Source organism: Dipodomys ordii, unplaced genomic scaffold (genome assembly GCF_000151885.1).
Source record: "Dipodomys ordii isolate 6190 unplaced genomic scaffold, Dord_2.0 Scaffold114, whole genome shotgun sequence".
NCBI classification, from domain to species: domain Eukaryota; kingdom Metazoa; phylum Chordata; class Mammalia; order Rodentia; family Heteromyidae; genus Dipodomys; species Dipodomys ordii.
Genome location: NW_012267330.1, coordinates 2,641,406 through 2,654,078, shown reverse-complemented (window position 1 = coordinate 2,654,078; position 12,673 = coordinate 2,641,406). Strand labels below are relative to the sequence as shown.

General features: G+C 44.5%; 1 protein-coding gene across 1 annotated transcript; it reads right to left on the bottom strand.

The window, feature by feature from the left end:
* Positions 1-391: 391 nt before the first annotated feature.
* On the bottom strand, positions 392-12,673 carry Gpr83 (G protein-coupled receptor 83). Its single transcript, XM_013028828.1, has 4 exons — positions 12,287-12,673; positions 7,527-7,652; positions 4,229-4,362; positions 392-1,049 (listed from the first exon to the last, which is right to left on the bottom strand). The coding sequence occupies exons 1-4, from the start codon at positions 12,671-12,673 to the stop codon at positions 425-427; spliced, it is 1,272 nt and encodes a 423-aa protein (XP_012884282.1). The 3' UTR covers positions 392-424.

Here is a 12,673-nt window from a genome sequence, read left to right as displayed (position 1 = left end):
TCTTATAAGTTGGACTTGTGATTCATCTCGGCACAGTGACTTCAAAGGGTAAGGCATGAGGTCCTCAGTATGAGCACTGACCTGCTGACATTTCTCTGGCCAGTGAACCAGCCTTCTGCAGGGCCAGGTGCATGGGTCAGCCACAACTAGAGTGCATCTCAGGCTTCCTCAGTAGAAGGGCGGGGAGGCAGCTTCTGACAGAAGCAGCTGACTGATTCTGCCACTGTCGGAGCTAAGATTGCCTTAAGTCCTTTTGCTCTGAAATCCACGTGCTACACCTCACAGCATTTCTTAGAGATTTATTAACTGGTGCCTCGTGGTTTACTCATTACACGGGGCTAGGAATCCCTACAGTCCTAGGAACTCTGTTTCCAGCACTGTGAAGATTGGCCAGGACCCTCTCCTTGTCTCTTCTCAATCTCTACTAATTCATCACCACAACTGGTTCCACGGATGACAGATCTGTCTTCCCAGATTGGAGCTGGGTAGCAGGCAAGAGGTTACTGGCTAGCAGAACCCTCCGACCATGGCTCTTCTCTGTCCACGCCACCCTGAAGGAAGGCACTGGGGAGGGCATTCTTTCTTCTTGAGGCTTGGGAGGCCTTTGACACATGCGCAATAATGCCTTTAGCTCAACCCTGAAGTTCTCATTCAGCCAGCAATAGATGAAGGGGTTGTAGCAGGTGCTGCTCATGGCAAACCAGTGGAAAGCAAAGTAGAGCGCATTATTGGTGTGGATGACCTTGCTGGAGAGGAGGAGGACATAGCAATTGAGGGGGAACCAGCAGAGGGCGAAGAGGACTACCACCAGCATCAGCATCTTGATGGTCTTCTTCTTTTTGCGCCGCAGAGCAAGGTACTGCTCCGTGGTCACATCACCAATTGCATTGCACAGCCACAGCTTCTTGGCCACGCGCGTGTAGGCCACAGAGATGATGACGAGGGGGAGGATGTAGAGCAGGATAAAGGTGGCTAGGTCCAGGTACTTCCAGAAGAGGTCGGCTGGCTCTGGGAAGTCTGGCAGGCATAGTGAGCGTACAGTGTCCTCGCTGGGGACAGGAAGGAGAGGGAAAGAGGAGATACAAGTGTGGAAAGGCTTCCTCCTAAGAAGCCTACCTCTTCTGCCTGCCTTCCTGTCTGTCTGTCTAATACAGCACTTTTAGAGCCATGGGTTAATTATCTGCTCATGTTTCTGGTTCTCCACAAGGCTGGGTGGTTCCGGTAAGAGAGATCCCTGATCTCTAGGCATTTACACAGAGTGGGATGAAAGGAGGATATTCTTAGGAGACAATTACATAGGCTCAATAGCTATGTGCTATGTGCTATTTTTCAAAATGAACTCCAGGAAATGAAAACAAAAGGGATTTGGGATGCTGTGGTTGTTTTCATTTCCTTTTGTCTTGTTGGTTCATTTATCTATCTTTGGGAGGGTAAGGAGAGGAAAAGAAATGGAGGGACAAAGGGTGAACAAATGCAGCAGTGATACTCACTAGACACTATGTTGAAAATAATCTATATAACTTGTAGGTGAGGACTGGAGGAAAAAATGAGAGAGAGCATGGGAAAGGATGACATTGTCCAAAGAGAAATATATACTTTATCTGGATTACATAACTGTAACCCCTCTGTATATCACATTTATAAGAACAATATATGTTTTTTTGAAAATGAAAGATCCCTGAATCACTTCATGTCCTTTAACCTTACATGCTCCTAACCCACAATAAAGACCCCATAGGTATTTGTTGAGGAAATGAATGAATGAAGCAATAGTGTCCTACCCTGAAAACTAGTTCATTCATGAAAAAAATGTTAGAATTTGCCATTGTTCTAGGGTCTCCTTCCCAAGGGAAACTGAAATGTAATTAAGACAATGATAGACTGAGAATATGAGTAGGAAGACCTGACCAGTAAATGGAACTTCAGCCATTCATATATAACGATATTATTATATATAGAATGTGCCCTGGACCTCTTTGCCATTCTTACACATGTGCTTATGGCTTATAATACCTGCTGGTGTCATTACTGGCAGAAGAAACATGAAACTCCCTTTCTTTTTGTTAGAAAGCAACAAAAGTTAGTCTTTAAGATGTGAAGGAAAATGGGAAGTGTGAAGGTTGAGGGTCTGATTACATGATTCTTTCCAATGTCCTGGAATTTGTGGAGGAGCCTTCAGAAACCCACCCAAACTCTAGACTCTGCTTTTGTCACCAGCGTGAGTACAATTGTCTTTTCCACTTCAATGCTCCAGAATTCTCTTGGTGTGTGTGTGTGTGTGTGTGTGTGTGTGTGTGTGTGTGTGTGTGTGTGCGTGTGTGTGTGTGTATTAGGGCATGACTTCATGGACGTGTACTCATGTTTGGCTTTTTCATTCACAGATGGTACCATGCCAGCCACACCTCTACTTCCATCTCAAGATCCTTGTTGCCAGTCAGAGCACCAGCCTCCAACTCCTGATGAGCACAAAGAAAGAGCTAGCACACAGGACAACCCTGAGCCAATGACAGCTCTTCCATAGACTCAAGACGAGAAGTGGCTGGCAGTTTCCATTTCCTCCAGCAAGCTTAGAACCAATCACTGAGGGAAGAATGTGAAAGCCTGGCTTGCTTGGCTCAGTGCGGGTAAAGTGGGCCAGCCACATTGCTCTAGAGCCCCCAATGGCACTCACTGATACCTCTTCTCCTAAAAATCCATTTTGGTTGGTCTCTCCCTCTCTCGCTCTCGTCTCTCTACTTCCTCACTCATCCCTTGTGGGAGTTCGGACACACTTGGATGTGCACCTGCCTCCATCCCAACACCTGTTCTGAAGAAATCTCACCTGCAACTGTAAAATGCTGAGATCACTCTAAGCTCATGCACCATTTCTTTAGTGAATATGAATGAAGGTTCATAATGTAGAGATAGTACACAAGGAGTTGGTATCACCTAGGTATCAGATCAGAAACAAGCCAAGTCTTCCTTAACTTTGTCTAATAGGTTTTAATTAACTAATTCAAAAACTTTTTTTTTTTGGGTCCGGTAGTGGGCCTGAACTCTGGTCCTGGGCGCTGTCCCTCAGCTCTTCAGCTCAAGGCTAGCGCTCTACCACCTGAGCCATAGCGCCACTTCTGGCTTTTTTCTTTTTGCTTATGTGGTTCTGAGGAATCGAACCCAGGGCCTCAAGCATGCAAGGCAAGCGCTCTACCACTGAGCCACCTTCCCAGCCTAATTCAAAAACTTTTAAACCTTGAGTGTTTGAAAGAAATTCTCATTTGGTGAGAGCACATGGTAATGACACCAGAATGGAGCTCAAATGAAATAGAGAATCCCATCTTATCCATATACATGAATGCATGTTTTGTGTGAGCATTTAAATGAATAGTAGTCAAAATGAACTCCAAGATGTAGAAATGAAAGTTGTTTTGGTCTTGTTTTTTAGTGTGCTGTATGACATTATTTCTTATTTCTTTTTTCCTTTTGTTTATCCCCTATAGTCACTGTTTTTTTTTATTTTGTCTTGTATATATGTTTATCTGATTTGAAGAAGGGAAGGGGAATAACAAAATGGTGAGACAAAGGACAAAGGGTGAACCAATGCAACAGGGATACTCACGAGACACTATGCTAAAAACAAACTTTACAACTTGGGGTAAGGGAGTTGGGGAGGGAAAATGGGAGAAAAAGGAGAGAGGAGGTAACAATGTTTAACAAGAAATGTACTCATTACCTATATAACTGTAACCCTTCTGTACATCACAGTAAAAGAAAAAAAATTTAATGTAAGAAAAAAGATGCATTTGGTTGAATGGCAACTTTTTTGCACAACTTAAAGATAAGAATAATTTTTTTTAAAAGTATAAAAAAAAAAACTTGCTCAATCTAAACAAGGCAGTGTTGAGTCTCATCTAAGGCAGTATGAGTGTATGCCCCCCTAGTGGCGGAATCTGATAACTACTGTGTTGTCCTTGTGTACACACTGGAAGCGACTGAAGAAGCCAAAGTTGTCCAGAAAAGAAAAAAAAGAGGGAGGGGAGGGGGGGACAGGAGTAAATGTGTGTAGACCAGAAAGTAACGGGAGAGGATAGATAAAAGGAGAGAAGCCCAGTGACGCAGGCACTTCTAATCTTCAGAGTTATAAATCCAAAGGGAACAAACACCAATTTCCCTTTGCCAAGAAGGCAGCTGTCAATTTGGGAGGAGAGGGATGGAGCAAGCTCCCTAGACTGCTTCCATGAGTACATCTCACCTGTACTTGAAGGTAAACAACTTCTGGCAGATTGCATGTGGGAGTGAAAAGAAGGTAGCCATGATCCAGATCACAGCAATGTAGATGACGCCCTTAGTGATGGAGATCCGGGGCTTTAAGGGATGCATAATCACCTGGAAAATAAGCAAAGGGTATTTTACTAGGGAAAAAGATTGAGGCAAATGGGACACCTGTTGATGTAGGGCATATTTATTAAGTTAAACAACATTTCCTTTCATGGTTGAGCCCCTGAGCTATGTTGGATAGCTGGAGGTAGGGCACAGTTCTGCTTCATCCACAGATCATCTGGGATCACACTGGTTGACAGTTCAGAAGCCTATAGCTGCAGTGAATTGAGGAGGGAGGTACCAAAGACGAGGTCTAGCCAGCTTCCAGAACAAAGATGGCATAGGGAAAAGTTCGTCCTTGGTCCCTACCTCTTCAAGATCTGCCTTCTAAAACTCTTGACCCTCTAAAACATGAAAGGGTCTGCAAAGGTCTGGTGCTGAGAGACACGGACAGTAGCTTCTCATGACTTATGGTAGGAAGGAAGGCTGCATTGTCACTTCTCAGAAGCTCACAATAATATTTATTAAGGCTGCTGTTAACCTTGCCATGATGAGCCAGCATCCTTCACATAGAAGAGGCAGCATTGAAGGCCTTGGGCTGAACATTCATTGTGGAATTGCTATTGTAGGTGGGTCAATTCTAAAACGTTTAAATATTATGGATTTATTTAAGACTTGGAGACATTTGAAGCTGAGGCTCATTCCCTCTTGCTAAAGGTATTTGGAGATGGTTAGTCCCACTGCTGCTGCCTTGGGATACTATTTTAGGACATACGGGACACTCAAATGTTGCTTTTTCTTCCATTTCTTCCAAGGTTTTTTTGAGAGGATGTGATGAAGCTTCAGAGCACTTTTATTCTAGACTTTGCCATTTTTCATCCTTATACTCTGATGGGAGTCAGCCTAGGCAGAGGCCTTAAACCCTGCTCGTGGACTATGTTGGCTTTAGGTCAATCCTCCATAGATAAGCATATGTCATAGCTATGTGGTCAGTATGAGCAACACTTCCCCTTTGTTCCTCAGAGCCACTCTCACTTCATGAGTCACCTCTCAGTTATCTGTGTTAAATGACTTCAACATGGGCTAGGTAAAGGCAACCCATAGCTCTTACAAACATAGGGAGAATTAAGAAAAGAAAGGAAATATTAGTAGATAAACTTTTACATTTTCCATAACATCCCTGCAATAGATATGAAGATTGGTCTTTACAAAATAACAGCATTCAGAGATAAAGAGATTTTTTTCAGTTTGGTCAACCCAATTTCTGATCTGATTCATGAATCCCTTCAAAAGGTATCCCTATCAAGGTGTCATTCAGACTTTCCTAGATATGGCTGGTGACATGAAATTCATTACCTTTCAAGCAGCTTAGTCCACCTTTAGATATTTCTATTAAATATTCATTTCTCCCATTGAATCTGCATTTTTAAGCTTCTGTCCCTTGATCCTTGGTACCTCTTGCTGCTTTTCAAGACAAATTCCATCTCTCTGTTTAACAATACTGACGTGGATGTGTAGGTTCCTTTGAGTCATCTTGGAGTAGAGCAGTCTAGTGATGAGGGAGCCAGATAGATCACAGTCTCCATTCTAGCTTCCTCATTCATACAGGATCTTGGGAAAGCTACACAGGCACTTCCCTGAGTCCTCCTCTTTGACTCAGTATAGTCTAAACAGACAATATGGCGTACTAAATTAGCATGTGTAAGGCAACTAACCTAGAGCCATTCCCTTTCCAGGACTGATATGCTGGGGTCTGCTTTGGATTCCTGTCACTAAAGAGTCACCCATGGTGCTCACTGTGGACTCTTCCATGCACCACTCTGTCACCTACTCCTGCCACCTGGGCATCCCAGTTTGTTTACTCCTCCGTGGTCTGGCCAGTACATATCCATCTTCCACTCTACAGACTTTTCTCTGACCTGCAATTATGTGTTGCTTTCAAACTTGTTCAATCACTCTGGAAAACATTGTGGAGTTTCCTCAAAAAACTAAGCATAGAGCTCTCCTATGATCCAGCAATCCCACTTCTGGGCATTTACCCAAATGACCACAAACAAGGCCATACTAAAGCTACCAGCACAACCATGTTCATTGCAGCATTTTTCACCATAGCTAAGATACAGAACCAGCCCAGATGCCCCTCGGTAGAAGAATGGATCAAGAAAATGTGATACATATACACAATGGAATTCTATGCTTCCATCAGAAAGAATAACATTGCTCCATTCGTAAGGAAATGGAAAGACTTGGAAAAAATTATATTAACTGAAGTAAGCCAGGCCCAAAGAAAAGCAAGTTGCATGATGTCCCTCATTTGTAAGAACTAGAATACATCTATGATTTTTTTTTTTTGGTCCAGTCATGGGGCCTGAACTCTGGGTCTGGGCGCTGTCCCTCAGCTCTTCAGCTCAAGGCTAGTGCTCTACCACTTGAGCCACAGCGCCACTTCCGGCTTTTTTCTTTTTGCTTATGTGGTGCTGAGGAATCGAACCCAGGGCCTCAGGCATGCAAGGCAAGCATTCTAACACTGAGCCACCTTCCCAGCCCCCATCTATGATATTTTTAACAGGGGATCTCAATAACTGCTTAGTGCATAGGATCATATATAACGAAGCATATCAACATGAACACCAATAAATGGAAACAAAAGGTTCTTATTAGACCTTGTATGTAGTTTGTTCTTTTTTTCTATTGTTTTAATTTTTTCATTTCTCTTAGTTTTTTGTACCTCATGTTTTGCATGTAAAATTATTCAAAATGTGGAAGAGAAAGGGAATCACAGAAACAACAGAAGAAATGATTAACCAAAGCAACATTGATATTCACTTGACACTTGGATATGACACTTTGATATGAACATTACAAGTTGGCAGGGATGGGAATAGGGAGGGGTAAGTGGAAGATAATGAGGGATGTGGTAACAATGATTAAAAACAAATGTATTCATTATGTTACTTATGTAATTATAACTTCTCTCCTTACCACCTCTTCAATAACTTCAACTTCGCCTTACTACCATCAAAACAAGCTCATTCATTTCTGAAACAAAAATGCTAGTAGTTAGATTTAATTGGAAAAACCAAACTGGGAATAACTTTTTGCAACAACTAAAATAAAGGGTTTAATGATGTGCTCACTGAACACTGGGTTAGAACCTTGTCCTGAGAGTGTCTCTCAGAGACTCCAGGAAGAACAGAGTTGGGAGTGGGAGTGGGGAGGAGGGGTCTCACCTGGTGGCGGTCCACAGCAATGGCTGTCAGTGTCAGTGCTGAGACATGCAGGGAGCAGTACTGGGCGAAGCGGCTGACATGGCACATTCCCTTCCCAAACACCCATGTGCTGTTCACAAACCGAACCTACAGACAAGCAACCAGAGGTCAGACAGGCCTTGACTGTCAATATATGTAAAATCTCTGGACATTTTACATTTGCTAAAATGGCTTCTAACTTTTGGGCTTAGTATAAAGTCTACAGAACAATAGACAAAAATGTCTGGAACATTGATAGAAGGCTGTTGAAATAAGTAGTGAGCAAGAAAATGAGGGAAACTGATAGGTGGTAAATGGATCATGGCACATTGCATGCATATATAGAATATCACAATGAAATTCCCTGTACAATTAATGAAAGGAAGAAAGGAAGGAAGGAAGGAAAAAAGAAAGAAAGAAGGGAGGGAGGGAGGGAGGGAGGGAGGAAGCAAGGAAGATGTATGTACTGGTGGCTCATGCTTGTAATCCTAGCTACACAGGAGGCTGAAATCTGAGGATCATAGTTTGAAGCCAGCCCAGGCAGGAAAAACTGTGACAGACTCTTATCTCCAATTAACTACCAGAAAAAGCCAGAAGTGGCGCTGTGGCTCAAGTGGTAGCATGTTAGCCTTGAGCAAAAAGGAGCTCAGGGATAGTGCCCAGGCCCAGAGTTCAAGCCCCAGGACTGGCAAAAGAACAAGAAAAAATGAAAAGAAAGAAAATGTTGTATTTTATGTGTAATAAAATTTTTCTTGACCTATCAGAATTCAGTCTAGTGAGCAAATGTCTGAAAAGTTCTAATATAGCTGGGTTAGAATCTGTTTTTGTGTTTTGGTGGTGCTGGACACTGTACCATTCAGCTATATTCCAAACTCCCATGCTAGGAAATGTTGTCTAAACTGGTTTTGCAACTCATCATCTGGGAAGGTGACCCAGGGGCCTAAATAAGTATAGATTGGAGTGGAGAAAGGTATAGTCCTAGGAGCAGATCTCATCCTCATCATGTTCATTCAGCACTATTTGCTCATTCAATTAATGCTTGAATAGTATGCCCAGGAGAGACTGTGTGTCGATTCTAATAGAGGAGCTTCCAATCTGGGCAGAGGAGGGCTTAAACAACTTGAATTAAAGACAGAAAGTAATCAGTGTGTGTGCTATGGAGATGAAGAGTGGGGGCTGGAGGGAGGTGGCGGGTAGAGATGGAGTGGACCAGAGAGAGTGGAGTGGCGATAGCCATTTAGCCTAACAGAAAGAATATTCTCTGTACTTAGAGCAGAATTTTGGCCAAAACACTAAGGTCTCTCTGAGGCCCATTTTTCCTCCTCTGTAAATCAGATCAAGCCTTTTCACGTAGTTAGTAGGAAAATCAAATGAGATGGATTACACATGTAGAGAAGGTATGAGTATATAGAGAAGGTATGAATATGCCTCTTTCACAGCAAGCATGTGTCATAATTTGCCATTGTGACAGTGTAAGCAGCATTAGAAATGAGGAAGGACTTATACATATAGAGATCAGAACAAAAGTCATAGATACTGTCTGGACACAAGTGACTCATGGCTACAATCCTAGCTACTCAGAGGCTGAGATATGAAGAAGAGCTGTGGCTCAAGTGGTAGGACACCAGCATTGGGTGAAAAGGCTAAGGGTTGGTGCACAGGCTCTGAGTTCAAGCTCCAATACGTTCCTGCGCCCTTCCCTCCCCCCCCAAAAAAAGAAGAAAAGAGACATAGACAATAGGCCAGAAGTCTGAGTGAGTTGATTTAGCTGGCATGCACACAAGAAAGGCGGACAAGATTGGCCAAATTATAACACAAGGACAGCAGGCCCCAGGCTGTTTTTCCAGGTCAATGAAAAGCTTCAAAGCCATTTGAGGATTTTGAGCAGCCCAGAAACATTACTGAGACAGCAATCTTCAGATACTCCTGCTTTTCATTCCCCATACTCAGTGAGTGACCAAATTCAAACCTCTAAATATTTTTCAAACCAGTTCCCTCTTCTTCAGACCCAAGGCCATGGGGCTATGACAGCCTCACCACAGCTTTCCCCCTTCTGCAGTCTTGCCTCTCAATAATTCAGCCTGTATATTGCTACCAGGATTTCTTAACCAGGGCTGGGAAGTTGGCTCAGTGGTAGAGCGCTTGCCTTGCATACCTGAAGCCCTGGGTTCAATTCCTCAGCACCACATAAGCAAAAAGAAAAAAGCCGGAAGTGTTGCTGTGGCTCAAGTGGTAAGCGCTAGCCTTGAGCTGAAGAGCTGAGGGACAGCGCCCAGGCCCAGAGTTCAGGCCCCACGACTGGACCTCCCCCCCCAAAAAAAGAAAAGGATTTCTTAACCACAGATCAGATGGCTGTCATCATCCAGCTAAGCATTGTCACAGTTCTCAGGACAGAGCCAGCTGCACATGAATATCCCAGCCCAGCAAACATGGCCCCAGTATCTTTTTCTGGCCCATCTCCATTTCTTGAGCCCACCCTCACTGCCATCCCTCTGCTGTGCCTCTTGTCTGCTTTTCCAGCTACACAGAGCTTCAATACACAGTGAAATTTGCTGCCTCCTCGCCTTGATCTCCCTGTCTGCACTGAGCATTCATCTCAACTCTTGACCTGGTAGACTGCCATTCATCTAGGTCACATGGAAATGTCATGTCCTTTGAAGGTTTCCTTTGACCCAGTCATGGCACTCTGGCAGGTCAAAATGAAAGCCTGTCTTCTGTGAGCTCCACTACATCCTGTGTCTGTCCCTGCCATTGTTTGGTTTGTCTAGCCTAGCGCTAGGCTTCATTACAACTATGATGTAGGAAGTAGAGGAAGGTAGATTGGAGAAGGAAGATATGATTACTAACCAGCCAAAGGCTGAGTAGACTGCATGGCTCTAAGACCCTCCCCCCAAAAAACCTTCTCTCATTGTCATCACTTTCAAAACTCTAACATGAGTTTGGATTGGGTCCATAGGTCATGTTCAAGTGTTTGCTTGTGCCAGAGGTAATACTGAGTTTTCAGGACCTCGATGTCTTTTCTTGAAGGAGACTGTCAGATCTGTGGCCTCCTAGATCACTCTTGGGTCTTGTACATATCCACATGGCTCTGGGCAGCAGTGCTATGGTTATGTTCCTGGCTCTCCCTGCTCTAACCTTGGCATTTCCATTTCTCAGCTTAGAAACCGAGAAAGTGGAGCCAGAGCTTCTGCTTTCTTATGTACTAAGAAGAAGGGGTGTTAGTCAGAAACCTTTCTATCCTTGGTCAGTGCTCAGTGGATCCAGGGGACCATCAATAGGTTACATGTAAGCTGGAGGGCAAACAGGACAACTTCATGTTTGGAGCAGCAAAATCAGAACATAGTTCAAGAATGTTCCCCTTTCCTATGAGTAACAGACACTGGACAGACACTGGACTTCAACTAAAGATTGTAACTCATTATGGATAAAGGTTGAACCTCTCTTTACCTTAGTTTCCTTAGCTATAAAATATAAGTAATGTTCTCATAAGAGAACAAGTGACTGGATGAGTGTTTTGAAGAGAAAAGATTTAGAAAAACATCCACATAGGTAGAAACTTGAAGGGGTTCATCCTTTAGTTGTTGTCTTTCATTTCTATGTGTGTGTGTGTGTGTGTGTGTGTGTACGTGTGTGTGTGTGCTCATGCATGCTCACGCTGAATAGGGGAGAGACAGAGAGGCATGAACAGATTCTGATTGGCAGTAAATAAGTCATTTGTTATTCTATAAATTGAAAACAAAACTCATGTTACAGAAACCTGTTGTGTATCTGTCCTTATGATTGCTAAGTCATAGTCCTTGTTCTAAACCCACGTGAACTGCCCCCTGGCTTGTGAATGACAGAAATGGCATCACTGATGCTGGTAGTAAGGGCTGGAGGAGAAATACCCATGTAGGAAGGCCTCAGACCTACCTGAGTCTGGGCCCAAGTCCACCTCATCCTCATCTTATTCCTGCACAGGCCTTGGGCTCACACATACAACCACAGATGGAAAATGCAATCCAGCTAAGCAGCCTAGGGAAAGGCAAAGTTTCATTGACAATTATTGTTTGAGTGCAGCAAACAGCAGCACCCTGTGAATGGGGAAGAGGAACAGCAGTTAGAAGGCTCACTCAGGAGAAGGGAGATGACTTGACATAGTCATTTCAGACCTGATCATTTCATCTGCTTCATTTACTGCTTGGTAAGTTTTTTTTAAAAAATGTCCAATGCAATGAGTTCAAACAGCAAATGTTCCCTTATTTGCAGCCAGCTGCGGACACTCAGATGTTTGATCCAATGTCACGAGCTGAAGAAAGTAATGGAGAAAAAAGAAGAGCGGAAGGGGAGGCAGGAGTCAATGTGAGAGAAAACCACAGAAGGAGAATAAGTGGGGAAGAGAGAGAAAAGTAAAACCATAGAGGGACTGATCAGAAAAGAAATAAAAAAGGAGATGGGGGGGGGGGACTTGAGAGAGACAGAAGGACTGAGAGACTGAGCGAAAGATGGAAAAGCAGAGGAGAGAGTGCAAAGTTAGAAACTAGAAATGAGTAGAGAGAAGAGACGTGAGGCTGAGGGTGAAGACAGAAAGGCAGACACAGAGGTGACCAAAACGGAGCGAAAGAGGAGGATGGGGTGGGGGAGACCCAGGGAGAGCCGGAGAATGCCAGGAAGAGGGGAGAGAGGGAAGAGGGGGATGGAGGGGAGGTTGAGGGGTCACCGAGGGCTGAAGCCACCCCCCCCCGCCCCGGGCCGGGCCTCACCAGCGTGAAGGGGGTGTTGAGCAGCGTGATCATGAGGTCGGCCACCGCCAGGTTGACAAGGAAGAGGCTGGTGGCCGAGTGCAGGCGCCGGTTTTTGAAGATGACATGGCACACCAGCACGTTGCCGAAGAGCGAGAAGACGATGATGAAGGAGTACGCCACGATGAGCAGGGCTTGGACCGTGGGGTTCTGGGACTCGGCCCCGTAGCGCCTCCGGCCCACGAAGTTCTGCCAGTCGGAGAAGCTGTAGTTGTTCCAGGAGAAGAAGCGTGAGGTGTTGGGCGCCGCCGGGGCCGCGTCAGGGCTGGGCTCGGGGCCCCGGCCCTCGGCGCGCTCCGCGGCTTCCCCCGCCTGGAGGAGGAGGAGCAGCAAGAAGTGCGGGCGCAT